The sequence below is a fragment of the Emiliania huxleyi genome, assembly GCF_000372725.1.
Source record: "Emiliania huxleyi CCMP1516 unplaced genomic scaffold EMIHUscaffold_4, whole genome shotgun sequence".
NCBI classification, from domain to species: Eukaryota; Haptophyta; order Isochrysidales; family Noelaerhabdaceae; genus Emiliania; species Emiliania huxleyi.
The window spans coordinates 1,710,453-1,734,021 of record NW_005198966.1 but is presented as its reverse complement, the minus strand read 5'-3'; the positions used below and the strand labels follow the sequence as shown (position 1 = coordinate 1,734,021).

At 66.5% G+C, this 23,569-nt stretch overlaps 7 protein-coding genes across 7 annotated transcripts; 2 read left to right on the top strand and 5 right to left on the bottom strand.

Annotated features, from left to right (window-relative positions):
• Positions 1-1,172: 1,172 nt before the first annotated feature.
• On the bottom strand, positions 1,173-3,792 carry EMIHUDRAFT_432397 (hypothetical protein). The gene is made up of 2 exons (XM_005770749.1): positions 2,416-3,792; positions 1,173-2,343 (listed from the first exon to the last, which is right to left on the bottom strand). The coding sequence occupies exons 1-2, from the start codon at positions 3,692-3,694 to the stop codon at positions 1,427-1,429; spliced, it is 2,196 nt and encodes a 731-aa protein (XP_005770806.1). The 5' UTR covers positions 3,695-3,792; the 3' UTR covers positions 1,173-1,426.
• A 2,323-nt stretch (positions 3,793-6,115) lies between these two features.
• EMIHUDRAFT_196593 (hypothetical protein) lies at positions 6,116-7,058 on the bottom strand (the record flags this gene model as incomplete). The annotated part of the gene is made up of 3 exons (XM_005770748.1): positions 6,116-6,283; positions 6,367-6,751; positions 6,895-7,058. The coding sequence occupies 3 exons, from the start codon at positions 7,056-7,058 to the stop codon at positions 6,116-6,118; spliced, it is 717 nt and encodes a 238-aa protein (XP_005770805.1).
• Positions 7,059-7,373: 315 nt separating this feature from the next.
• On the top strand, positions 7,374-8,885 carry EMIHUDRAFT_420425 (hypothetical protein). The gene is made up of 3 exons (XM_005770747.1): positions 7,374-7,991; positions 8,208-8,441; positions 8,510-8,885. Exons 1-3 carry the CDS (start codon positions 7,422-7,424, stop codon positions 8,639-8,641), a joined length of 936 nt encoding a protein of 311 aa, XP_005770804.1. The 5' UTR covers positions 7,374-7,421; the 3' UTR covers positions 8,642-8,885.
• A 1,062-nt stretch (positions 8,886-9,947) lies between these two features.
• EMIHUDRAFT_196591 (hypothetical protein) lies at positions 9,948-12,514 on the bottom strand (the record flags this gene model as incomplete). Its single annotated transcript, XM_005770746.1, has 3 exons — positions 9,948-9,996; positions 10,261-10,518; positions 12,390-12,514. 3 exons carry the CDS (start codon positions 12,512-12,514, stop codon positions 9,948-9,950), a joined length of 432 nt encoding a protein of 143 aa, XP_005770803.1.
• Positions 12,515-13,402: 888 nt separating this feature from the next.
• On the bottom strand, positions 13,403-13,776 carry EMIHUDRAFT_196590 (hypothetical protein; the record flags this gene model as incomplete). Its single annotated transcript, XM_005770745.1, has 2 exons — positions 13,403-13,590; positions 13,677-13,776. 2 exons carry the CDS (start codon positions 13,774-13,776, stop codon positions 13,403-13,405), a joined length of 288 nt encoding a protein of 95 aa, XP_005770802.1.
• A 1,324-nt stretch (positions 13,777-15,100) lies between these two features.
• EMIHUDRAFT_96103 (hypothetical protein) lies at positions 15,101-16,495 on the bottom strand (the record flags this gene model as incomplete). Its single annotated transcript, XM_005770744.1, has 2 exons — positions 15,101-15,358; positions 15,626-16,495. The coding sequence occupies 2 exons, from the start codon at positions 16,493-16,495 to the stop codon at positions 15,101-15,103; spliced, it is 1,128 nt and encodes a 375-aa protein (XP_005770801.1).
• A 608-nt stretch (positions 16,496-17,103) lies between these two features.
• Positions 17,104-19,771, top strand: EMIHUDRAFT_432393 (dTDP-glucose 4,6-dehydratase). Its single transcript, XM_005770743.1, has 11 exons — positions 17,104-17,301; positions 17,377-17,424; positions 17,572-17,645; positions 17,719-17,794; positions 17,923-18,003; positions 18,073-18,153; positions 18,223-18,266; positions 18,457-18,508; positions 18,594-18,755; positions 18,901-19,002; positions 19,188-19,771. The coding sequence occupies exons 1-11, from the start codon at positions 17,146-17,148 to the stop codon at positions 19,359-19,361; spliced, it is 1,050 nt and encodes a 349-aa protein (XP_005770800.1). The 5' UTR covers positions 17,104-17,145; the 3' UTR covers positions 19,362-19,771.
• The last annotated feature ends 3,798 nt before the right edge of the window (positions 19,772-23,569 follow it).

The window sequence follows — 23,569 nt, the reverse complement described above, 5'->3', positions numbered from 1 at the left end:
TGTGGAACGCGCTAGCAGGATGTCGCCTCCAACCGTCCGCCTCAAAAGGCCTCGTTCTCGCCCCTTTCCTGTACGCGTGGGTCTCTAGAGGACGAATGCGCACCGGACCTTCGAGGACATCAAAGTCGGCTGCGCCCTACGGCCATCCCGCCGGCTCTCGAGTGTCGCAGCGCGACGCGCTTCACCCCTCGACTCCGCGCTGCGAGTCAATCTGGAGACGACGCTCGGCCACCGCCAACTCCACCCTGACGCGTCGCACATGCGCCGAGTGTCCCCCCCGAGGGTGTCCTTGTATAGTATGCTTGGTTGCGAGTTAAAAAAAGCCCGTTCCGCACCCGCAGCCAGCACCAGTACACATGCCGTTCTGGTGCCCCTCGGCTGGCCAGAGGACGACTCACAATGCAAAATCGGAAAGACATCACGAGGGGCCGTATAAACGGTGCCGCAGCGGCCCGGGACACTAACAGTGAGTTGCTGCCACTCGCCCGGCCTCCTCCCCCTCGGGGTCGCCCGGAAAGTGGGCTTGCGCACCGGCGCCCCCCCCAGCACGCCGACCCGAGGTGTACCCTCCGGCCACCTGGGAGCGGAGTCCGATTTTGGCCCATTGGCTTCATCATGATGGATACGGAGGTGGCAAGCCCTTGGTTGTGCACCTGCGGCGCGAAGAGGAGGTGATCTCAGCGGACGACGGCCATGCCGAGAGCGGGCGCAGCGCGGAAGAGGGTGCGCAGCGCGTCGCGGCCGCGCGCTTGGGAGCCGGGGGGGAATGGCCGGAGGGGGTGCGACGCCTGCATGTCCTCGAAGCTCCCACCCGCATACGCAAGCCGAGCCGCGAACGGCGGGGAGGGAGTTTTGGAGGGTCAGCCAAGGACGCGCATGGCGAGTGACAAATAGAGGCGACTTCGCTAAACATGCCACACCCCTCCCCACCTTTTACACAGAGCACACCGCCAGCGGACAGGTGCCAGACTGTGACAGCCGCGCACGACCACGAGAGACCGGGCCGCGGGCGCGAGAGTGACGTATATGCACTTGGAGCACTTCTGGAGTGCAGTCATTCACCTCTCACATCCAGAGAGGGACGGCGGACGGGGCGGGCGGGTCCGCGGGTACGAGCGAACTAGGGTTGGGAGCTAAGTAACTTACCGCTATTAGGCTAAGAAGCGCATGTTCGATCCGATGTTGTTTTTATTTTCGCTCGCAACGTCGAACTAGAAAAGCCGTATTTTTGTTACGGTTGGGTGCATATGCAAGAACATGCGATTCCGGGGGCTGTGTGGGCACCTGTGCGTGCGGTGTGCATGCGGTGTGCAGCTACGTCGTACGTGTACGTGTCCAGAGCAACATGCCAACTCGATGTTGCGTGCACGACACATGCATGCAGCATGTGCATGCAACCGTGCAGATGCCAATACAGCGAGAGCTCTCAGCTGTTTCCGCCCGGCCTGCGCGCTGCAGGTGCAGCCACCGCCGTGTTGCTGCCGCGAGCAAAGACCGGAGCGAGAAGCTTCTCCCAGTGGTACTCGATGATGAAGTCACCCAGGTAGGCCATCAGGTTGACCTGTGCCTTCGTGTACGCCGCGAGGCGCGGGGGGCACGCGAACAGGTTTTGCGCGATCGGTGCGAGGTAGGGGAAATCCCTCATGTCTCTGCGCGACCAGATGGCCTCGTTCTCGCCTCCCGCGCTCCCCACGCACGCTGCCCACGAGCCAGGCACGTACGAATCGCTGGGCTCCCACTTCGGCAGCTTGTCGGCGGACTCCTTGTACGAGCCCGTCTCACCGGGCTTCGTGAAATAGACGACCGTGAGAGTGCAGAGCCGCTGCTGGCCCTTGTCGTCGTTGCGGGTCGTGCCGTGGAAAGGGTTGGGCTGCACCTCGCAATCTTCGAGAGTCGCCACGAGCGGCGCGCCCTTATGGTAGAGCTCGGTGAAGTCGCGCACGATGCCATACAGCTTCTCGGCCTGCAGAACGTGGTTCATCGCGAGCACCCAAGCACCCGCCTGGTTCTGCTGGTCATCAGGGACGTGCATGAGCCCGAACAGCGAGACGAGGGACGAGTCGAGGGGCGCCTTGCCCTGAGGGTGGTAAAGGCCCTCTAGGTACGGCCCGAGATGCTCCTGGATCTGCTGCACGACCGCGAGCTCTGCCGCGGCCACCGAAGCGAGGCTGCGCCCGCGCGCCTGCAACCGCGCCGCCCTGCCCACCTCCATCGCCTTGCCGGCCGCGGCGAGCGCCGGGGGCGGAGGGGGGTAGAAGGACTTGGATGCGGACACCATCGCGACGATCGAGCGAACGCCTTGCGCCACGAGAGAAGCAATGCCGGTGTTGTCGATGATGGCGCCTATGACAAAAGCCGGCGGGTTCAACGCTGTCAGAGCTCAACTCATACCTATCCAAACAACATCGCACTCGCCGTCGCCAAAGTTGCAGGACGCCTGGTTGAGCACGCCCTCCTTGAGCGCGCTGTCGTTGGGCGCCGTCTGGATGTTGAGCCGGCCACTGAGTGTTCCGAGGAGAGGGTTGCAGCAGCGAACAAGGTTGAGCTCTGCCTCGAGCACGTCGCTCGAGAAGCCGACGAGCGTATCGAGCGTGAAGCGGTCGGTCGTCACGTTGCCGCCCGGCGTGCACCACTCGCGGCTGGGCTGCGCGAACTTGTACGAGGGGATGTCAAGCGCCTCAGTGTCGTTGAACCGGAGCGGCGGCGGCTTGCTGCAGCCTCCGCGGAACTGCCAATGGTCGAACGCCATCTCGGACGGGCCGTCGGGCTCAGACTGGTACTTGGTGTAGACTGTGGCGGCGGTGGCGACCCATGGCACTAGGCAGACTCCGTTGAACTCCTTGCGCGCCTTCTGCACCGCCTCCGTCGTGCCGCCCTCCTCGACCGAGCGCTTCTGCATCTCCTTGAGCGGGCCGAGGAAATTGCTCTGGTTGGGGATCGACGGGCCAATCATCGTGAAGGCGCCCATCGGGAGCGGGAGCGGGCCATCCTTCCCGACGCGAGGTGCGATAAAATCCGCCGCCGTCACATCCGGATCCGCCTTCACAAAGGCATCGATCGTCTCTTGATTGGGCGCCATGAACTTGCCCTGCTTGATGCCGTACGGGGCGAGGTACGTCGAATGCACGGAGTCGATCCATAGCTGGTGCGCGTTGACTGTGTTGAGGCCGGTCAGTTGCGAGACAAGGCCGCCCGCTAGGTACGCCGGCCAGAGGACGAGCGCGCGGCATCCAAAGGGGCGAACGGCCGAGTAGCCGAGGGTGCCCGAGTCGAGCTCGTTCAACAGGTCCAGGGTGATGAGGCTGGGATCACAGGAGCGAGACGGATCGAGCAGCTTGGTCAGCGCCTCGGCGTTGGACAGGTCGCGATAGCCAAACGCGTAGATCGCCGTCGTCCACATCCCTCCCGAGACGCCCAGCATCATGTCGAGCTTGGAGCACGCGTCGTCCTTCTTGAACAGGCCGCGGAGGATGCCATAGCCTGCCGAGAGAGCGTGGTTGCCTCCGCCGTTGAGGCTGAGGCCGAGTTGGTCCGAGCCGTTCGACGCCAGCGAGGACTTGGCGAGCAGGCGCGCCGCCTCGGCCATGGCCGCCTCCTCGGTGGTGCGCTGTGCGGCCAACCGTCTCGCCTGGACGTAGGCCCTGGTCGGCGGGGCCGTTGTGGGGAGGGCTCCCGGCGCAGGTTTTGTGGTCATGCTTGCCGATCAGCGTCTGCAGGCGTAGCTGCGCGCCCGCGCTCCGGCGCAGTCCGAGAGCTTGTCGCGCTGCAGCAAAGCGATCACCTCCTTGCGTGATGAGGGGAGCGGGCGCTGGGCTGGTGGGCTTTCTTTTCCGTGCTTTTCCGTTTAAAAGAGCCTCCACCCATACCGCGTTGGTGTCCCAGTCGTTGGTCGGACTGTGTTTCGCCTTCCCATCAATCAATCAATCAAGAGCCTCCGCCGCTCCCGCGTAGCGATGGCGACGGCAGCGTCAGCCCGTCTCTCGCCGCCCGAGCTTTTTCAGTACATCGCCTGTGCGCCAGAAGAAAGAGCATCAAGCGGCAGAGAGAGTGAGAGAGACGCGAGCGAGCGAGAGAGAGAGGGATACAAGCACGCTTTCACCGATTTGCTGTGGGCATTGGCTGAAAATAGATTAATAGTACAAAACGACCAAGTCAAGCGAAATCGGCCCAACGAAAACAGCACTCGGGGCGGTAAGCGCCTGCTCTCTCTACTATCTCATACCGCCCTCTCCGCTTTCCATATCATGCCCGTGATGGGCTGATGGCACCATCACTGCCGCCGTCCTGATTTTGAAACGTGGCAGCTACCTAGGTAGACTTGGTAGTTGTGGCAAACACGGAGCAGGCAGTAGCCGCTCCTCCCCGGCTGGAGGGGGGCTCCCGGGGGGGGGTGGGCGCCGCAGGCGCCCTGCGCCGCTACGGCGCAAGAGTTGCCGCGTAGCGGCAGCGCCGCAGGCGCTGGAGGCGCCGCAGGCGCCGCGGAGCGGCGCGGAGCGCCGCCGCAGGCGGCGGACAGCAGGCGCACAAATTAAACGCATTTTTTGACTCCGCGGTTTGGCCACAATCTTCAAAATCCGGGTACAAATCGACTTAGACGGCCCCGGTGTGGCCCCGTGTGGATCCCTGAAGCTCTCGCACGGGACCAGGGCGTCGGGCTGGGAGTAGAGGCAGCAGACAGCAGGCTGGCGGATTTAAGGGCCAGTATTGAGTCTGTCATTTGGGCACTGTATTCGGTTTTGCCTCCTGACTCTCCGGAGCTCAACGCTCGCGCGTTCGCTCTGTCCGCGAGGCTTTCTTGGCGAGGGTGGAGGTGGCGGGGAAGGCCGTGGTGGTGATGGTGGTGGCGAGGGTGGGGGTGGGGGCGGCGGCGAGGGCGGCGGTGGTGAGGGCGGCGGCGGCGGAGGCGGCGAGGGCGGCGGCGGGGACGGCGACGGCGGCGGCGGCGACGGCGGCGACGGCGGCGGCGACGGCGGTGGCGGCGATGGCGGTGGTGAGGGTGGAGGGCTAGGCGGAGGCGGCGAGGGCGGTGGAGACGGTGGCGGCGGCGCTGGCGGAGGCGGACTCGGTGGCGGCGGCAAGGGTGGTGGTGGGGAGGGCGGCGGGGAAGGCGGCGGCCTCGGAGGTGGTGGTGACGGCGGCGGGAAGGGCGGCGGAGACGGCGGAGGCGGTGGTCAGCTCGGGGGAGGAGGTGAGGGCGGCGGTGGCGAGGGCGGCAGTGGGCTCGGGGGCGGCGGCGAGGGCGGCGGTGGTGAGGGCGGCGGCAGGCTGGGGGGCGGCGGTGATGGGGGCGGCGGCGATGGCGGAGGCGGGCTGGGAGGCGGCGAAGGAGGTGGCGACGGCGGCGGGGGCGATGGTGGCGGCGGGCTGGGGGGCGGCGGTGAGGGCGGCGGCGGCGGTGAGGGCGGCGGCGGGCTCAGCGGAGGCGGCGAGGGTGGAGGAGGCGAGGGCGGGGGCGAGGGTGGTGGCGGTGAGGGTGGTGGTGGGCTGGGAGGGGGCGGCGGCGGTGAGGGGGGTGGTGAGGGGGGTGGCGGAGACGGCGGCGGCGGTGCCGGCGGTGGCGGTGAAGGGGGGGGCGGCGACGGCGGCGGCGGGGACGGCGGCGGTGACGGAGGGGTCGGAGAGGGCGCTGGTGGCGACGGTGGCGGAGGCGAGGGCGGTAGCGACGGAGGCGGCGATGGCGGAGGCGGCGATGGTGGAGGCGACGGAGGTGGGGCGGTGGTGGGAATGGAGGGGGCATGGGCGGCGAGTGCGGCGAGGGCGATTCACCGGGCGGAGGAGGAGGAGACGGTGGCGGCGGCGAGGGTGGCGGAGGAGAGGGTGATGGGGGCGACGGTGGCGGTGGCGACGGCGGAGGAGGGGAGGGGGGCGGTGACGATGGCGGCGGTGATGGTGGCGGAGAGGGCGGCGGTGGCGATGGTGGAGGTGATGGGGGCGGCGATGGCGGTGGCGGAGGGGGCGGCGATGGTGGCGGCGGCGGCGGCGGTGACGGCTGCGGCGGCGATGGCGGCGGCGGCGGCGGTGGCGACGGTGGCGGCGGCGACGGAGGTGGCGGAGGGGGAGGCGACGGTGGCGGTGACGGCCCGGTGGGTCACTATCGGGTTGAAGATGATGAATTTCAGCCCGACCGCCGCCAAGCAAAGACGGTGCGCGCCGCTTCCATCGCCTCTTGCGTCCACATGCCGTCGGCCGGCTTGATGTGTCGTCGCACAAAGGTCTCGGCGCGAGGCGGCGAGAGCACCACTGGGTCATTGAGCAGTGACTCAAACACCTCCAGATTTCCGCCCTGGAGCGAGCCATCATTCTGCGGCTGCGGCATGACGGGACGCACTGCGTGGATGAAGAGGGCCTCAGCCCCGCGTCGTGCACCGGCGTGAAATGAATGATATCCGCCGCCGGGTTGCGTCTGGCCCTTGGAACGGGCGCAGCTCCCTCCACCCCTACATACGCGACCATCAGGTTCTCGGTCGCCTTGTCGAGGTCAAAGTTGGAGATGGCTAGCAGCCGTTGCGCCTCAGTATCTGGCAAGCCAATGGACTGCGCCGTTTGCATGTACTTTGCCTCCTGCTCCGCTCTCGACTGTGCGGGTGCAGCCGTCACTGGTGCAGTCACACCATCGAAACCCGTCGCAGACATGGCCTGCTGCGATGCGGGGTTCGGCAGCGCACCGAGCGACACCGCTCCAGCTGGCAACACGGTTGCGATCGCAGCCGGCTGCGATCCTCCTTGAGCCCACCCAGCCCCTGCGGCATTGCTCGACGACGGCGGGGCCAGCACCATCATAGGCGTCGGGAGACCAGCGGAAGACGAGGCGGCGGCGTGCGGGCCGGCGGGCTGCACTGGCGGCGGCGATATGTAACGTGCGGTGCAATCTCCTGCACAGGTACGGTCCCAGACTGGAGTCCCGTCTGCAATGGCGCTCGGTTGTGGTTGCAGTGGCCGACGCAGGGTGTGCCGGCCGGCTTATGCTGCTTGCAAACGGCGCACTCGAAGGCCTTCTGGGCGGGGTTGACGTTGGATGCGTACCCGTGCGGCGTGCCCGACCACTGGCTGGCACTCATATGGCAGCCGTCGGCAGGAGTCGCACTATCCGCTCCGCGGTGCGCCATCTTGGATCGTCTTGGCAAGCTGCGAGAGTGATGCTGCTGCTGCTGCTGCCCTCTCCGGCGCACGCTGCCGTGCTGCGGCCCACCATTGTCGGTGCCAGCCCCCGCGTGCTGCCGCGCGCGCGCGCTCTAGCTGCGTCGGACGGCGCGGATTCGGCTGCCGGATCGGCGCTCGCAACGCTCGGCTCCAAGTTTGAGGACACGCTCGCGTCGCTCCAGCCAGAGGAGCGGTACAACGCGGTGCTAAAGTCGCTCCTCGCCCGCGGCCGCGGCTCCGGGGCAGAGGCTGGCGCGAGCGCCGTCGAGCTCGTCCGCGAGATGTCGGGCCGGCGGCTCCGGGTCGCGCCAGAGTCGTGCCGGGCGCTGCTCGACGCGACCGCGCGGAGCGACGGCCTGCCGCTATTCCTGTCGGCGCTTTCGGCCTGCCGCGCCAATGGCGCGTGCCGCGCCTTCGCCAGCGCGCGCCTCTCTTCCCGACCCTCCGCCGTGTCTGCGCTCGCGCCGCTGCCCGAGGACTCTCGCGCCGCCGAGGTGAGCTTTGCGGTCGGCTTTAGCGGCGTGCTGCTCGCGCTTGGCGGGCTCGAGTTTGTGGACCTGCTCGACCCGGTGCTGCCGGGGGAGACGGAGGCGCCGCCGCTCTGGCTCCTCGCCGGCGGCCTCGCCGGCGTCTGGGGCTTCGACCGCTACTCGCGCCGTGGCGAGGGCGCGGCCAGCCTCGCGCGAGGGCTGTCGCGGCTCTTCTCGCGGGACGTGACGCGGGAGAGCACGGCGGAGGCCGCCTCTTTCGTCTCCGGCTACCTGCTCGGCCTTCCCTCGTGCGCCTTCACGCCCACCGCAGTGCGGCCGGTCGAGCTGCTCGCCGCCGCCTCGGACGCGCTCGGCGGCGCGGTCCGCAGCCCCTCGATGCGGAATGCAGACCCCTCCCCTCCGACCGGCCGTTGGATGGGCGCACTCTCCCTCCCTCCCACGAGCGCCCCGGACTCGGCTGTGCCCCTTCGGACTCACGCCCCCGCCACTGCAGCAGTCACGCCTGTACGCACGCGGCGCGGCGAATCACCTTGCACGGGTCCTCTCACGCATCTCGCGCCTTTGCACTCACCTCAGGCGGGCGGCGGCCAGCCGCGGCTAGCCGACAGGGTGCTCGTGTGGTTGCTCTCGCCCGTGGCGGCGGAGGTAGCGGCGTACGGCGATGTGACCATCTCGCGCCCGGCGCTCGCCGCCCAGTTCCTTCAGGCTGCGCGGCGGCGCGAGGCGTCGGCGGGCGTCGACGTGCAGGAGGGAGGCTGGGGCGAGGGCGAGGAGGCGGACGAGGTGCGGTTGCGGTGGGCGTTCGGAGAGGCGAGGCGCCTTCCGCGAGCGACACTTCCGGGACATGTCCCAGACACTTCCCTGGGCATGTCCTGTAGGCGAAGCGCCTGCTGGCGGCGAACGCCGCGGCGCAGCAGGCGCTGCAGGACCAGATGGCGGCGGGCGCGTCGGTGGGCGGGTCGGTTCTCCTGCTCGAGGAGAGGCTGAAGGGCCGCTGGGGGTCGGTCTGAAGAGATCTGAGCTGAAGGGCGTGGGGGCAGCAGGTCTGAGAGATGCCGGAGCCCCACGCGAGTCGCTAGGCTTGCCGTGGGTGCTTGACCATGGGACGCAGGCCGAGGGGCGTCGGGCCCTTGCGCGAGAGTCTAATGCTAGATTTAGACTGGTGGTGGGAGAGCGGAACGGGAAGAGCCCGCGCGCACCACATAACCTGTCTACCTGTGCGCTCAAACAAAAAAAATTGAAGGAAATAAATTGAAAACATATATGCGCAATGCCGCATCGGCGACGGCGTCCCTGATATACCACCCTAACCCTCGGAGCGAGTGACGGGTAATCGTGGCCGTGGCCAAGAAAATCAAAATATTAAGCTCTCTGTTTGGACCACGGTGAAAAACTCGACGGTTTTGGGCGTTTCAGAGCACGCTGAATCGATTGGCTGAGCTATCTGATCGCAAACTGACTTTTCGGTCAATGCGAGTGCGACTATCAACCCCTCACGCGTGTGCATAATCCCCTCCATCTTGTTGTGCAGCGCCTTGACCTCTCCGCCTCACTGCGGCATCAGCGCGCCTCGCCTCTGCCTCCATCGAAATCTGCAGCGCGTCGAGCTGCAGACTGCAGTGTCACGCTCGCGCGCGCGTGACAAACTGGCAATTCTCGTTTCCTATTCACTTGGTCCCCCAACGGAAGAGGCCTCGCTCCTATTGGAACACTCCAACATCAGGTTTGCCTCGTGCGTCCCTTTTTGAGGCGGCAAGCTTTTTTCTTTTGGGTCCTGTGGGGGCACGACCCTATATCCCTATACGAAATTTCGTAACTAACCCGCTTGACAGCCCCTCACCGCTTCAGAATGCGTCATGTGCCCTCCTCAGCGACACCGCCGCCGCGATCGCTCCGCGCGTTCTTCGTGGACCGACTCTGGCCTTCTAGCCGGCGGTCACTGTGTGTCCGGTCCTCCGGTCGTGAATTTTGAATCCTTTTCACAGCGCCTTGTTATGACGACTCATCTCTCTTGTGGCACACAGACGGTTGCAGCCGCCTGCGCCACGACACCGCGCACACCGCGCTTGCGTCGGGCGCCCTCTCACGCATTGCGTGTTGTGCGACACTGCGCATCATTCATGTGGCGCTGTGTGAGCAGCTCCCGGTGGGACTCACCTCGAGGGACTGCGCGGGACTCACCTCGAGGGACTGCACGCGCGCCCGCGCGGCGCGGGGCCCAGCCCACAGCCACGATCGTTCACAACAGAACGCACCCCAGAGTACGAGAGACCCTTCCCATTGGCTGCCACTGCGCCAGCTGTCCTTGCACGCGGGCTAGGCCGCCTCCCGCGCCCTGGCCCTCGCGGCGGCAGCTGACGCGCGCCTAGCCTTGGCTGCGGCGAGCGCCGCCTCGGCCGCCGCTACTGCCGCCTCGGCCGCCTCCTCCTCTGCCACTGCCACAGCCGCAGCCTCCGCCTCAGCCTGCCGGCGCGCCTCCGCTGCCGCCTCCTCGCCCTCCTCCTCGCCCTCCTCCTCGCCCTCCTCCTCGCCCTCCTCCTCGGCCGCCCCCGCCGTCTCCTCGTCGCCCTCCTCCTCGCTCGCCTCGCCCGCCGCCTCTCCCAGCGCCTCCGCCAATCCCTCGACCGACGTCTCCGGCGTGATGCCGAACCGGATCCTGTCCTCGTGGAGCTCCGCGAGAAGCCGGAGCAGCCCCTCCTTGTCCAACGGCGCGGGCTTGGCTGCGGCTGCCTCTGCCGGCGCCTCCCTCTCCTGCGACGGCCCAGCGCCGCCACTCCCGCCGCCCTTCTTCTTCTTCTTGCCCTTCTTGCCCTTGGCGCGCTTCTCCGCCTCGACCTCCGCCAGCAGCTCCTCGGCGTGCCGCGCCGCCTCCTTCTCCTCCGCCGCCCTCTGCGCCGCTCTCGCCGCCGCCCCCGCAGCCCACGCCGCCTCCTTCGCCGCCTTCTCGGCCGCCGCCTTGGCCGCCGCATGCTCCTCGAGGGCGCGCACGCACTCGGCGTGGCCCTTGTGCTTGGCGAACTGCAGCGCGGTCGTGCCATCCGTAGTGCGCAGCGTCACATCTGCGCCCGCCCGCAGCAAGCAGAGGAGGGCGGCGGGGTGGCCGAAGAAAGCGGTGATAATCAGAGCGGTGTCGCCGTTGTTGGCCTGAAGGTCGATCGCTGCGCCGTGCCGCAACGCCAACTCGACCAGCTTCTCGTGGCCGTTGCCGGCGGCGGCCATCAGCGCGGTGCTGCCTTCGCCAGACTGCAACGAGATATCCGCACCGCGCTGGAGCAGCGCCTCGGCCAGCCCCTCGTGGCCCTTCATCATTGCGATCATCAGCAGCATCATGCCGCTCACACGCTCGCCGTCCACAAAGACGTACTCGAACCTCGCGTCGACCCGCCCGCCGCCGTCGAGCCACGCCAGCACCGCCGCCTCCTCGCCTCGCCGAGCCGCTGCCACAACCTCCTCTGGCACCGCCCCGCCGCCGCTCGGCTCGGCCTCCGCGCCTCCCTCGCCGCGTGAAGCAGAGGCCGCGGCACTCGCACCCACCGCCGCGCCTGCGCCTCCTGCCTCGGCCGACGGCGCCTTGCTTCGGCTCGCCGCCACCTCCCCGAGATGCGTCCTGAAAGCCTGGACGCACTCGGCGTGGCCCTTCTCTTTGGCGATCTGCAGCGCCGTCCTGCCGCTAGAGCGCAGCGTCATGTCCGCGCCCGCGCGCAGCAGGCGGAGCACGACGGCAGGGTGGCCGAAAAAGGCGGCGCACGTGAGCGCAGTGTGGCCGTCGCTGGCTTGAAGGTTGATCTCCGCCCCGTGCTGAAGCAGCAAGTCGGCCACGCGCTCGTGGCCCTTGGCGGCGGCGGCCATCAGCGCGGTGATGTCTGCGCTGCTCTGCAGGTTGATCTCTGCGCCGTGCCGCAGCAGCATCTCGGCCACCTGCTCGTAGCCCCAGCGGGCGGCGGCCATCAGCGCCGTACGGTCGTGGCCATCGCGCGCGTCCGCCTCCGCGCCGCGCTTCAGCAGCAGTTCGACCAGCTGCTTGTGACCGTGGGCGGCGGCGATCGGCAGGAGCGTCCACCCACTCACGCCGCGACGCACGCACGTCGCGTCAACCCGCCCATCCCCGGTGAGCCACGTCTGCACCACGCCGACCTTGCCATTCTCCGCCGCCGCCTCGATCCTTTTCGGCAGCGAGAGCGGTGCGACAGTAGCCGCTGTTGAAGCGTGCCCGCGCCGGGAGGCGGCCGAGCCAGCCTTCGTTCGGCCGGGCATGCAAACGGGCGGGGTTGCGGGTGCTGCGCGCCTCCACTCTCTTTCTGCCGCGCTGGGCTTCGAAAAAAGAATTCGCGCCGTTTTTCTGTGTGTTGCTGTGGTCCTTGCGCGAGGGGAGCTCGATAGACTCGAGGGGCCAGGATACGCCGCGAGGAGGACGGAGTTGCGCCGAAAGGCGAAAGAAGCCGCGAGAACAAGGGACCGGCAGGCGGCGGCGTCACAGGACGAGGCAGAAGAGAACGACGCGACAGAGGAGGAAATGACAAGGGAGAGAACGACGAGAGTGGGACGACCGCGAGGTGGCATGAAGATTGCAGCGAGAAGCGGCGAGAGACTGCGAAAAGAGATACGAAGAGGCAGACTCCCCAGGGTGGGCGACGGCTAGCGCACCACACACCTCTCCTTAAAATCCCTGTGTGGTGGCGGCGCGCCGTCCTCCCATCCCTCCCTTGGGTTGTCTGTTTTCTTTCTTTCTTTCTTTTTGGGGCCGGCCGCAATCCATACAGTCGGTGCCGTGGGCGGAAGCCATAGAGCGAGCCGTCGCCTCCGTCGTCACACTCGCCGTCGCGTGCATGCGGGTGCTGAGCGCCTCCTCTCTCTTCTAGGCTCCCTCCCGCACGCCGAGCCATTTTTTTCGGGAGCAGGCAGATCTTTCCCGCCAAAGCTTCGAAAAAAGAATTCGCGCGCCACCAAGTTCACCCGCCTCTCAGCTCTCTCACTTCCCACATTCTGGTGTCTGAGAGATGCCGCTCCCGCCTGTCGCAGGAGGTGAGGCACGAGGACTCTCACGAGGACCAGTAGCCTGACCTGCATCGAGAAGCTTCACCTATTATTCTTCCTTCTCTCTCTCCTTCTCTCTCTCACTCCCTCTCTCTCTCTCCCATTCCAGAGTGATAAATAGTCCGCCGTATTGTTTCCTATATCCCTATATTCCCACACCCTGTGCAGTGGCACGTCACGCTTCCCCAACTCCCGTTGTGCAAGTTTGGCACGTCATAGTCTCTGACTGCTTCTCGTGGCTTGCACGCGCCGCGAGACAGTCGACCTCTTTGCTGTTGTGGTGTCACAACTCGGTGCAACTGGCGCCATTCCCCCACCGGTGTGTAACTACGCCTTCGTACTTTGAAAACAAGGCTGCACTCGCCGCCTGCTGGACTCTGACTAATATCTCCGTAGCCCCCACAACCGCCCCACCCTGAGCCCTGGCTGTCAGGCTGTCAGGTGCTGTCAGGTAGGTGATTTGTCGGCACTCTCTGATAGGCACTGCCAGTTGCCTCAGAGTCACAGCCCCCACCGCCGGGGCGCGGGCATCGGAGAGATCCAAGTCTGAAGTCACTGCGAGAGTCGTCTCCAATTTCACAATTCCAAGATCGACGACACACAAATCACAAAAACCGTCTCTCGGTCTCGCGCTTGCTCTCTCCGCACTGCGGCTCCCGCACACACGCCACGGCTCACGCTCTCCAGTGAGCTCGCCTCGCCGCTGGTATTAGGGGCCGCGCTGCCGGCGCCGAGCGTCACCTGCCTAGCCACGTCTCTTCCTCTAACGAGAGGAGACGCTCGGCGTCCGGGTAGCCGTCGTACTCGACCGCATCCACACGAACCCTCCTCTGCGAACCCAGGATCTCGACGTGCGTGCCTTTCTCGACGACAGCGTGCCCGGCCAGCCTCGCCGTCGCGTCCAAGCGCAGCCGCTCCACCGCGCCTCCTGCGACTCCGCAGGCTGCCGCAGCACGTAGTGTCGGCTGTACTCAGCCACGCCCGCGAGGACGTCAGCCGCTCACTGTCTACATTCGCCTCCCTGGCCCATGGATGCAGCCGAGATGCAAAATCCCAAGCCTCCGTTGGTTCCCCCCTTGGACGCGTCCCTCCCCTGTCCAATCTTCTGCATTCCTCTTTTACATACATAATTCTCGCCAGCCCTTTCCTTTCATAATTATTGACTCAAAACTCGATGATCGCGCGACTTTGGAGCCGTTATAGCTCAGCCAAAACGTTCCTCTCGAAAAATTGACTTAGGAAGCCGCAAACGGCAGCTTCTGAAAGACTCACCGGCGCTTATTCTCTTGATCTTTCAAAACCTAGGCCTGCGGCCAAATTTTTCTAAAGGCCGCTGCGCGGCCAGCGCAATGCGCAACCAGTCAGCGACCGACAGTCAGCAGCAGACTGTGACGATTGGCGGCCTCGCGCCCTCAGTCGACCTCCTCTACCAACTCCCCTGCCCAGCCCATATGCCTCATCCACGGTGGCGCAACCACTCGCGCAGGGAGAGAGAGAAAGTCGGCGATCTGCGCCGTGCAGATGAGCTCCGCCTCGTCTGCGTCGAGGACGCCCATCGCAGGGCTGTCATATAGCGCCATTGCATATGACGTACTGCATGTTGTTCATTACTTCGCAGGTGCCAAAGTCGAGGATAAACTCACTCAGCGATGGCGAAAGCTGCACTCCCGGCCGGCGGTAGGAGAGATGAAGGCTAATGTACTTCGCAGTGTACGGTGCCTTCCTGCGCGAACAGTGCCCGGGACGAAAGAGGAGGCGACGTCTCCCTCGTCCATGGACGGTGTAGCCAGCTTGAGAGACGGGAACGAACGGCGGTGAATCGCCGACAGCGGCGCCTTCGTTCCTTTCCAGTGAATCGCCGGCGGGTGCCCTGAGCGTTGTATCTGTCGGCCAGTTGCCGCACCGCCGGCAGCAGCTCCGCAGCAGCCGCCCAGATGGCGCCGGTTAGGACAGGAGCGAAGCCGCGTGGACACGGCTGAGCGACGCCGTGCGTCTCGTTTGGATGCTGCAGGCATGCCGGGCAGCGCGCGTGCTCCATACCGCGCGTCGGGCGCCCGCCGAAATCTTCGATTTCTTTGGCGTAGGAGACCAAAAACCCTGAAAATTTTCTTCGCCTGCGGCGGGCAATTAATTTCGCTACTTTCGCTTTCACAGCTCTTCCACACGACTTTATCCGTCACTCGCTCCTCGAACGTGAAACAACGTGCAACGACTAAAGCGAAGCCGTCACATACATGGGCACATGTGCACGCCTGATGCACGCATGCCGACCACGCAACACTAGCTGTTAGCTCAAGCTGAGGGCTGATTTTCGCACACAAACGACAAAGTGTTGTGTGCGTGGCCTGTGCCGGCCTGCCACGCTCCGAAATACGAGGAGAGACGATTCGCGCGCCGTCGCACACCCTGGAAGCCTGGTCCCTGACTCCCCAAGGTCACTGATGGTTCATCACAACGTAGTTTGCACGGAAGTCCTCCGGCGTCATGTCGATCTCGTCAAAGAAGTCCTGGCTGAACTGCTCGCACGGCCCATTCTTGTAGTGGCCCGGCTCGTACTTGCAGCCGCAGAGCCAGCACCACTCGAAGTTGCACGTGCGGCAGCTGATGTGGTTGCAGCCGCCGTTCTTCTCGGTGGCGACGCCGCACTTGGGGCATGCCTTCGCGTTGGAGCGGATCCACTCGGCCGACTCGACCTATGGAAAAGAAAACCGTGTGTCGGGCAAAGGAAGCCGCGAGCAGCCGCCCCCCCTCCCCCCAGAAATTGGCCTCTTCCATCAGCCGGTCGCCGTACTTTTGCCGCAGCGTCTCCCTGCCGCGCTCGTCGCTCGCCCGCCACCGCGCGGCGAGGTTGGCGCACGGCGAGATGCCGTGCCACGCCTGCCGGCACTCTGCGCAGAAGGAGGTGCCGCACGAGGCGCAGATGGCGAGGCGGCCTATCCGCAGCTAGAGCGTGAGGAGACGCTCTGTTCACGCTCACGGGTGCCGCAGATGGCGACGCGGCCTGCGCGGCCCTCGACGCGCGGCTCGAGCTGCGCGGGGTACTCGCAGCGAGGGCACCAGCTGGTGTCGGTCATCTCGGCGAGCGACGCGGCGAGCAGCAGCCGCTCGTACGTCTCGTACTCGCCGGCGGAGAGGAGGGCCTTGGCCTCGGGCGGCGAGGCGACGGCGCCGCAGCCAGGGTGCGGGCAGAGGAGCGCGGTGGCGTGGCCTTCGCGCAGCTGGCTGCTCCAGTAGCCGCGCAGGCAACTCTTGCAAAAGGTGTGCCCGCAGGCGTGCAGCCGCGTACAGTCGAGGGAAGCGTACTCGTCGAAGCACACGCCGCAGTCGTGAACCGCCGACGCCCACGCCGCCGCGTCGGCCGCCGCCGCGTGCTGCCGCAGCCGCGCGAGCACCTCTGCGCGGGAGCGAGGCCACCGCTGCGCGCGCCGCTCGCCCGCCGAGGCGGTCGCCTCGTCGGCGCCCGCCTGGCCGGTGCCACCCTCCGCCGGCAGAGAGAGCGTCGCCCCCTCCTGGAGCAGCTCGAGCTGCCCCGCCGCCTCCGTTCGGAGCCACTCGGCCCATGCGCTCACGCACAGCTCTCCGGCGGCGGCGGCGGCGAGGCCGTCCAAGCTCGCGGCGAGGGCCTCGAGCTGGCCGTCGGAGAGCCAGCAGCAGCGGAGGCCGAAGCCGGGCGGAGAGCTCGACGGGTAACCGCTGCCGTGACGCACGCGAAGCGTGAGGGGCGGCAGCGCGTCGAGCCGCTCGCCCGACGGCAGCGAGAGCGGCGCCTCGAGCTCGATCGGGACGCGAAGCTCGAAAGTGCGGCCGCCGCCGCCCTCCACCTGGCACATCTCGTCGCTGTAGATTGCCTCCAGCGCCAGGAGCTCGTCCGCGCGCGCCGCCGCGTCCGCGTCGACCTCCGCTTCGGAACTCGCGTCGCCCTCGAGAAGAGCCGCCGCTCCGCCCCACTGGACGGAAGCTCCAGCGCGGGGCTGGGCTGCTGAGCCCTCGGGAGCAGCGGCGGCCGCAGTCGGAGCAGCAGCGGCGGCGATTGGAGCGGTGGCGCGTGCGTCTGTGAGAGGTGCTCTGCCCGGCCGGACAGAGGCGCCGCGGCCACGGCCGCGGCCGCCGCGGCCACGGCCGCCGCTTCCTTTCACGCTGCCTCGGCCACGTCCGTTGCCGCGACCGCCGCCTCTGCTGGCGTCGCCGCCGTTGCCGCGACCGCCGCCTCTGCTGGCGTCGCCGCCGTTGCCGCGATCGCCGCCTCTGCCGACAACGACGTCGCCCGTATCGCCGCCTCTGCTGGCGTCTCTGGCACTGCGGGGTTGCGGCCGCGGTGGCAGCGGCATAGCTTGGAACTTTCTGGGAAGGCGCGCGCAGCGCCTACGAAAGAAAACGGAAAAGCAAGGGCTACCCGGTAAAAGCCTCGGAATTCTTAGAGAGAGGCGCTGAGTCGAGCCGCGGCGGGCCACAGGCCGCCCACGCCCAAAAGGTTTGCAGAATGAGCAACGGGACCGCAGAGAAGAAGGACCCGTATCTGCGGGTGCTCGTGACGGGCGGCGCCGGGTTCCTGGGCTCGCACCTGTGCCGCCGGCTCGTCGCTCAGGGCCACGAGGTCGTCTGCCTCGACAACTTCTTCACCTCGCAAAAGACAAACGTGAAAGCTGCTGCCCAGCCCTGTGCTCTCTCGCACATCGCCGCCGGCATCAGCACCCGCACCCAATGCGCGCAGGTGGCCGACCTGATCGGCAAGCCGAACTTTGAGCTCATCCGACACGACGTCCGCGCCCCGCCGCTGCCGCGCTCCGCCGCGCCACCCGCTGTCGGCTGCCCCGGCCGACTCCACTCTCACACGTCGCACTCGCACGCTACCGCCTCCCCCGCACCGGCTGCGCCACCCCGCCCGGCGCGCCTCCCGCCGCGGCAGGTGACCACGCCCTTCTTCATCGAGTGCGACCAGATCTACAACATGGCCTGCCCCGCCTCGCCGGTGCACTACCAGCTACGATTGCCGCCGCGAGGAGGGACGTCACCGCTGGGCCCTCTCCTGAAGCTTCTGGGAGCCTTCGCACAGGTACAACCCCGTCAAGACGATGAAGACGTCGGTGCTCGGCGCCATGAACATGCTCGGCCTCGCCAAGCGAGTCAAGGCACCGCCGCCCCTCCCCCGCATCGCCGCACCCCGCCCTTCGGCCCGCTCCTTCGGCCCGCTCCTCGCCCCGCCCCTCGGCCCTGGACGGGAGCCGACTCTTTACGGCTGCTGCTTGGCCCTCCGCAGGCTCGCCTCCTCCAGGCGTCGACCTCGGAGGTGTACGGAGACCCCGAGGTGTCGCCGCAGCCGGAGGAGTACTGGGGAAAGGCGCGCTGCACACTCTGATGGCCAGCGAGGCACTCCTCACTGACGGGGGGAGCGTCCTCCGCGGCACAGGTCAACTGCAACGGCGTGCGCTCGTGCTACGACGAGGGCAAGCGCGCGGCCGAGACGCTCTGCTTCGACTACCACCGGCAGGTAATGATTTGTTTATTTATTTATTTAATTAATTATTCATTTATTTATTTATTCGACTACCACCGGCAGAACGGCGTCGACATCCGCGTCGCGCGCATCTTCAACACCTACGGGAGAGCCGCCTCTAGATGGCACCAGATGGCCGCACTCGCAAACCTCTCCGCCGGCCGCACTCGACTGTGCGCCGCATCCCCTGTCCGCTCGCAGCCTTGTTGCGAGGCTCGGAAGGCAGTGGGCGAGGCCGCGCTGTTGGCCTGACCCTTGCGGCACGGTTGGCCTGACCCTGCTGCCCTGCTGCTCCAGGCCCGGGATGCACCCGTACGACGGCCGCGTCGTCTCAAACTTCATAATGCAGGCCCCCCCGGGGGGGAGGAGATCGCTGTGGTACGGCGAGGGGTGGGGAGGGGTGGGGACAGACGAGTCCCGTGTGCCTGGGGCAGGCCATCAACGGGGAGGACATCACCGTGTACGGCGAGGGGAAGCAGACGCGCTCCTTCTGCTTTGTCGACGACCTCGTCGACGGGCTGATGAAGCTGATGAACCAGACCAGCACCATCGGCCCAGTCAACATCGGCAACCCGGGCGAGTTCACGATCAAGCAGGCGGCTCCTGCCCTGCTCCCGCACGCCTCTCCCCTCCTCCCCCGCACGCCTCTCCCCTCCTCCCCGCTCCCCCTCTCTCCCCCGCTGCTTCTGTGCCCGTGCCTGCCCTCTCTCCTCCTCACCGCCGCCTCCCTCCTCCCTGCAGCTGGCCGAGCTCGCGATCAAGCACACCGGCTCCAGCTCGAAGATCGTGCACCTCCCGCTCCCCGGAGACGACCCGCAGCAGCGAAAGCCCGACATTACCAAGGCAAGCCACTTCCTAGACACTCCCGGCACACTCCGTACACCTCCCCGACACTTCCACGCCCTTCTAGACCCTTCCTAGACCTTCCTCCGACATCACCAAGCATTGCGTGCGGGCCTGTGGCAGGGCGCCCCGCACCCGGCTACCCGCGATCACCTGAGATGCCCGAGGATGGCGGCTGAGACTAGGCGCGCGAGATCCTCGGCTGGGAGCCAAAGATCAAGTTGGAAGATGGGCTGCCAAAGGCGGTCGCATACTTCTCCTCGCTCGACCTATCCCGCTTCCGCAAGCCGACAAAGCACACCGCGCACCTCAACACGGACGCACAGGCGGCCGACGCATCGCGCGCCTCCAAGGCCTAGGCCCGCGCCCCGTCTCTCGGCCCCCTTCGGCCGGCGCCGGGATGAGCCCTTTGTGGCTAGCTGCCTGGCCGTTGCCTGGCCGCGCTCGCAGCTCCTTCCCGCGGCTCTGGCTGGCGCGGCGGAGGGGTGGGGAGCGGGTCGAGGGAGCGGGACGCGTCGGTCGTCGCGCGGCTTGGAACGCGCGGGCCCGGGCGTTTCGACTGAACTCTGAACGCGTGTCTCTCCACCGCCGATGCGAGCGTGCGGTGTGTACCTCTATCTGTGTGTGGATGTGTGCGCATACCCGGGTTGTGCTGTGGCGTGGGGCGTGGCGCGCACACCGCGCACATGCGCGCGCGGGCGGAGAGAGAGACGAGCCTCTTTCACGAGTAACTTTCATCTTGTGGGAGACCGTTCATACCTTCTCACTCTGTCTGACCCACGCCGGTCCCCCACAAATCTCTCGGGACTCTCGGCGCCCGGCGGGCCCCCCACAAAAGAGCACACAGGAGCCACACGCGCCGGGGCTTTTAGCTTTTACCAGGTCAATGCACACCGCCCACAAGTCATAGTCACACACCGAAGACCGACGATGTGTCCAACATGCGCACACGCGACTGCCCAACTCTCGCGAACACCGAGATCTCTGTGTGTTGTTTTTGTCGGATCTTGTCCCTCTCGCGTCACGAGTTCGAACGAGTGTCCCTCAATTCCTCTGAGAGAAGAAGCCTAGCAAAGGCGCGCTGCCTTGTACATAGCCCATAGGCACGAACCCAGTGCACGCGTACACCACGGCATAAGCGACCATGGCCACTACAAAAGCGCGCAGCAGCAGGTGACCCCATCTGTGAGCACGACTCAGCGGAGAGTGACGGAGGCTCTCGTCGGCGAGGATACTGCTCACGGCGACCGCCATTGCATTGCTCACCAGTGACAGGAGGACAGAGTGCAACAGTGCACTAGCCTGCGCCTCGCCACCCCGCAGGTCAAGAGCCGATTTCAACGCGGGAGCGCACGGAACGCGCATATCGCAAAAGGGAAGTAAAATGCGCGGCGATGCAAGTTGCCGCAACGGGATAACAGGCCCGCCGGCGAGCCGGAAGGCCGAGGCTGGAGAGCCCCAGGGGGGGCTTGGGGTCAGTTGTCGGAAGAGGCGAGAGATGAGCTGATGCGGCCTCTGAGAGTGGAGTCGGGGTGTACGAGCTCACCGGGGGAAGGCCCGTCGCGGTGGCGGCCGGACCACCGTGATATTCGATGGGGAGGGCCACGCCTCCCCGAGCCTGAAGAGGAGCCGGCGGAGGGGGGGGGCGAGCCGAGGACGATAGAGAGGCCGCGGGTGCGGGCGCGATTTGTCGACCAGGGAGAGGTGGCTCGACCTCCCGAGGAGGTGCGCTAGGAGGTGCGGTGGGACGATCCCATGCCACCGCCCTCGCCCAGGGAGTCGGGGGCGGGGTCGCCGGCGCCTCCCAGGAGTGGCCCCGGAACAAGGCGCTGGCCGGTGCTGCTGTGCAGCCGCTCGTTGCTGCTTCTCAGACGGCTGGCCTGTCGCTCAAGGGCTGTGTGACGACCCGTCGGCCGCCATCACCAATGCCGCCACCCCCCTCGGCGCGGCGAGCCTCAAGGCCTTCTGCATGCCTATGGCGTACGCGGTCATCATGCGCCGGCCCAGGTTCGAGCGCACTCGCTCGGACGCCGCCGTCATCGAAGGGCGGCTATCGCGGCCTAATCGCCGAGGGCTCTCCGTGACGCTCTCGAGGAGATGCTTCGCGAGGTGGGCGACCGTGAGAAAGGAGACGGCGACGGCGAAGACGGCGGCGGCGGCGGTGGGAACGCCGAAAACGTGCCGCGCAGCCAGGCGAGCATGCACTCGCGTTGCCTTCGCCGGACGCGGCTCGGCGAGGCCAAGATGGGCCTCCAGGAGCTGCAGCCCGCCGACGTCGTCGACCCCTCCAAACCCGAGAATCAGAAACAGTACGCTGACACGCTTCAGCAGCCCAAAGAGCCGCTCGACCCGGAGCTGCTCAAGCGGGTGCCCGGAGTCAAGACCTTTGCTCCGAGCGACAAGTACATCGACAAGGTGTTCTTCAACCCGCCACGGCAGCGAGCGGCGGGCGTCGACGGAGTCACCATGGAGACGTGGTCTCTCGTCTACCACAACGGCGGGAAGGAGGGCTGCCGCGGCCTCGTCAAGTCGATCTGGTACGCCGCGGTGGGCGACGAGACAGTGCAAAAAGATCCTCTGCCCCATCCGCGCGTGCGCCTTCTACAAGGACGACAAACGCGAGCGTATTCGCTGCCTCGGCATTGGCGGCTCCATCCGTCGGCTGGCGTGTCGGTGCGGGACGCTCGAGATGCATATGAGCTGGAACAAGTTCTACACGTCGATGCACCCGACTGACGCGCAGGAGCGGGCGACCAGAATCGGCGACGCGGAGGCCCGCCTCGCCTTTGCCCAGCAGGGGCACCAACAGACAATGGCGGCCGCGTCCGACTCCGCGAGCGCCATCCAGGCTGCAGCGGCGGCTGTCGAGAAGGCCAAGCGGGCTCTCGACACCGCCTTCGAGCCGCAAAACTTTGTCGTCAACAACGTCTTCGCCCCGAGCGGCTCCGAGAAGACCTCGAATTTTGCGTGCGCTCGTGGATGGACCCGGTGGCCGGAGCGAACAACGTCCTCTTCTCTGACGACATCTGGCAGATGTACGACTGCGTCAACCGCTCGCAGATGTTCAAGGCGCTGCGTAGCGAGGAGCTCTTCCAGCCGTGCGTGCCCGCCTACTCCGTATTCCGGCTTGCCGTCGCCGATCTACTTCAACTGCGCCGACGGCGAGCTCTCGATCGAAATCATCAGCGCCGCAGCTGCGACCGACGGTGAGGGAGGGGCCGACGATGGCGAGGACGACGAGCGTGACATCAAGACGTTCGCCAGCAGGTTCAAGGTACTCGACGAGGTCGACCAACTGCGTGACACCGACAAAGACCCGGACGTCTCGCAGCTCTTCTACAAGCTGCTGCGCTCGCGCAACGGCACCCCGTACTATTGGATGCGGACTCACCTGCCCGACGTCATCGTGCCCGTCCTCAACACGGTGGTGCTCCCGCGGCTGCGCACCTCCTTCGAAATCCTCGCCAGGGCAAACGGCACGCCCACAGAGGAGCTCGACCGCGCCTGGGAGGAGGTGCAGCTCTCGGTGGCGAAAGGCGGCTCAAACATCGGAGGGCACGCCGACGTCGCCGACGCGTGCTTCGTCGCCGCCTTCCTCGCCGTCTGGCCATCACTACGTGACAGGCCAGCCTACCACGGCCACGCCCTCGCTGGCGGCAGCGCACCGCCCCTCGTGCAACCGCCGCTGCTTGTCTACTTCAACAAGTACTACAACTCGATCCGCGACCGCTGCATCAAGCTCTGGGGCGACTACCGCGCCCGGGCCAAGCATGTCGACTTTGGGATGGTCAACAGCTACAACCTTGGGTACTACCGTCCGTCCGGCCTCCCGCTCGTTAGCAAGAATAGATGCCGCCCGTCTCCGACCTCTACTCTGAGCAGAGCACTTCTCCAGGGTCCCTAAACAGGGCACGCTCGCTCAGATTGCGTCGCACGAGCGGTGGCTTCGCTGCCTCGCCGCCTGCGAGCGGCTGGATGCTGAGATTGACGACTCGAACGGCGTCAAAAACATCGGGCGGCGACACGCTTCATCGCCGTCTCTCAGTTCGCCTCGGGAGCGTGGCTCGACCTCTGCCCCGACGGCCGGCACTCCTCCAAAATCACCTCGGAGGTTTTTGCGACGGCGCTGCAGCGCCGCCACGGCTACTACAACATTTCCTGCGCCAAGTACGTGTACGACGCCAAGGAGGCGGCTGGTGAGACAGTCACCGTCGGTATGCGGAAGGGCGACCAGCTCGCAAACGGATCGAAGGACATTCCGTGCGAGCACAACATTCGTCACAACGGCACCATGTATGCGGCGGCCAACATGGTCCGTGCACGAGCATGCGGCAAGCTCGTGCTCGGTGACAAGGGTCAAGGCGAACCCTCAGACGACTTTTCATCTCAACGAGGGGCACGTCACCGACATGTGTGAGATCGGCGGGGACCTGCAGTCCCAGTGCGATGTCCACTACGAAGTCAAGGTGCCTAGCGCCCTCACAAAGACCAGGCAGGCTGGGCAGGGCTCGGCGGCACACGGCGGATGCTGTGCGTCACTGGGCCACAAATGTGGTTTCGGCGGCAC

Bases quoted from the DNA above. Each gene is read 5' to 3' on its own strand.
- EMIHUDRAFT_420425 (XM_005770747.1), top strand. From the start codon at position 7,422: ATGTCGGGCCGGCGGCTCCGGGTCGCGCCAGAGTCGTGCCGGGCGCTG. The intron at 7,992-8,207 runs GTCCGCAGCCCC...CACTCACCTCAG, and splicing joins CGGACGCGCTCGGCGGCGCG to GCGGGCGGCGGCCAGCCGCG. The intron at 8,442-8,509 runs GCGAGGCGCCTT...CATGTCCTGTAG, and splicing joins TGCGGTGGGCGTTCGGAGAG to GCGAAGCGCCTGCTGGCGGC.
- EMIHUDRAFT_432393 (XM_005770743.1), top strand. From the start codon at position 17,146: ATGAGCAACGGGACCGCAGAGAAGAAGGACCCGTATCTGCGGGTGCTC. The intron at 18,267-18,456 runs GAGAGCCGCCTC...CTGCTGCTCCAG, and splicing joins CGCATCTTCAACACCTACGG to GCCCGGGATGCACCCGTACG. The intron at 18,509-18,593 runs GCCCCCCCGGGG...TGCCTGGGGCAG, and splicing joins TCTCAAACTTCATAATGCAG to GCCATCAACGGGGAGGACAT.
- EMIHUDRAFT_432397 (XM_005770749.1), bottom strand. From the start codon at position 3,694: ATGACCACAAAACCTGCGCCGGGAGCCCTCCCCACAACGGCCCCGCCG. The intron at 2,344-2,415 runs GCGAGTGCGATG...CTTTTGTCATAG, and splicing joins GTCCTGCAACTTTGGCGACG to GCGCCATCATCGACAACACC.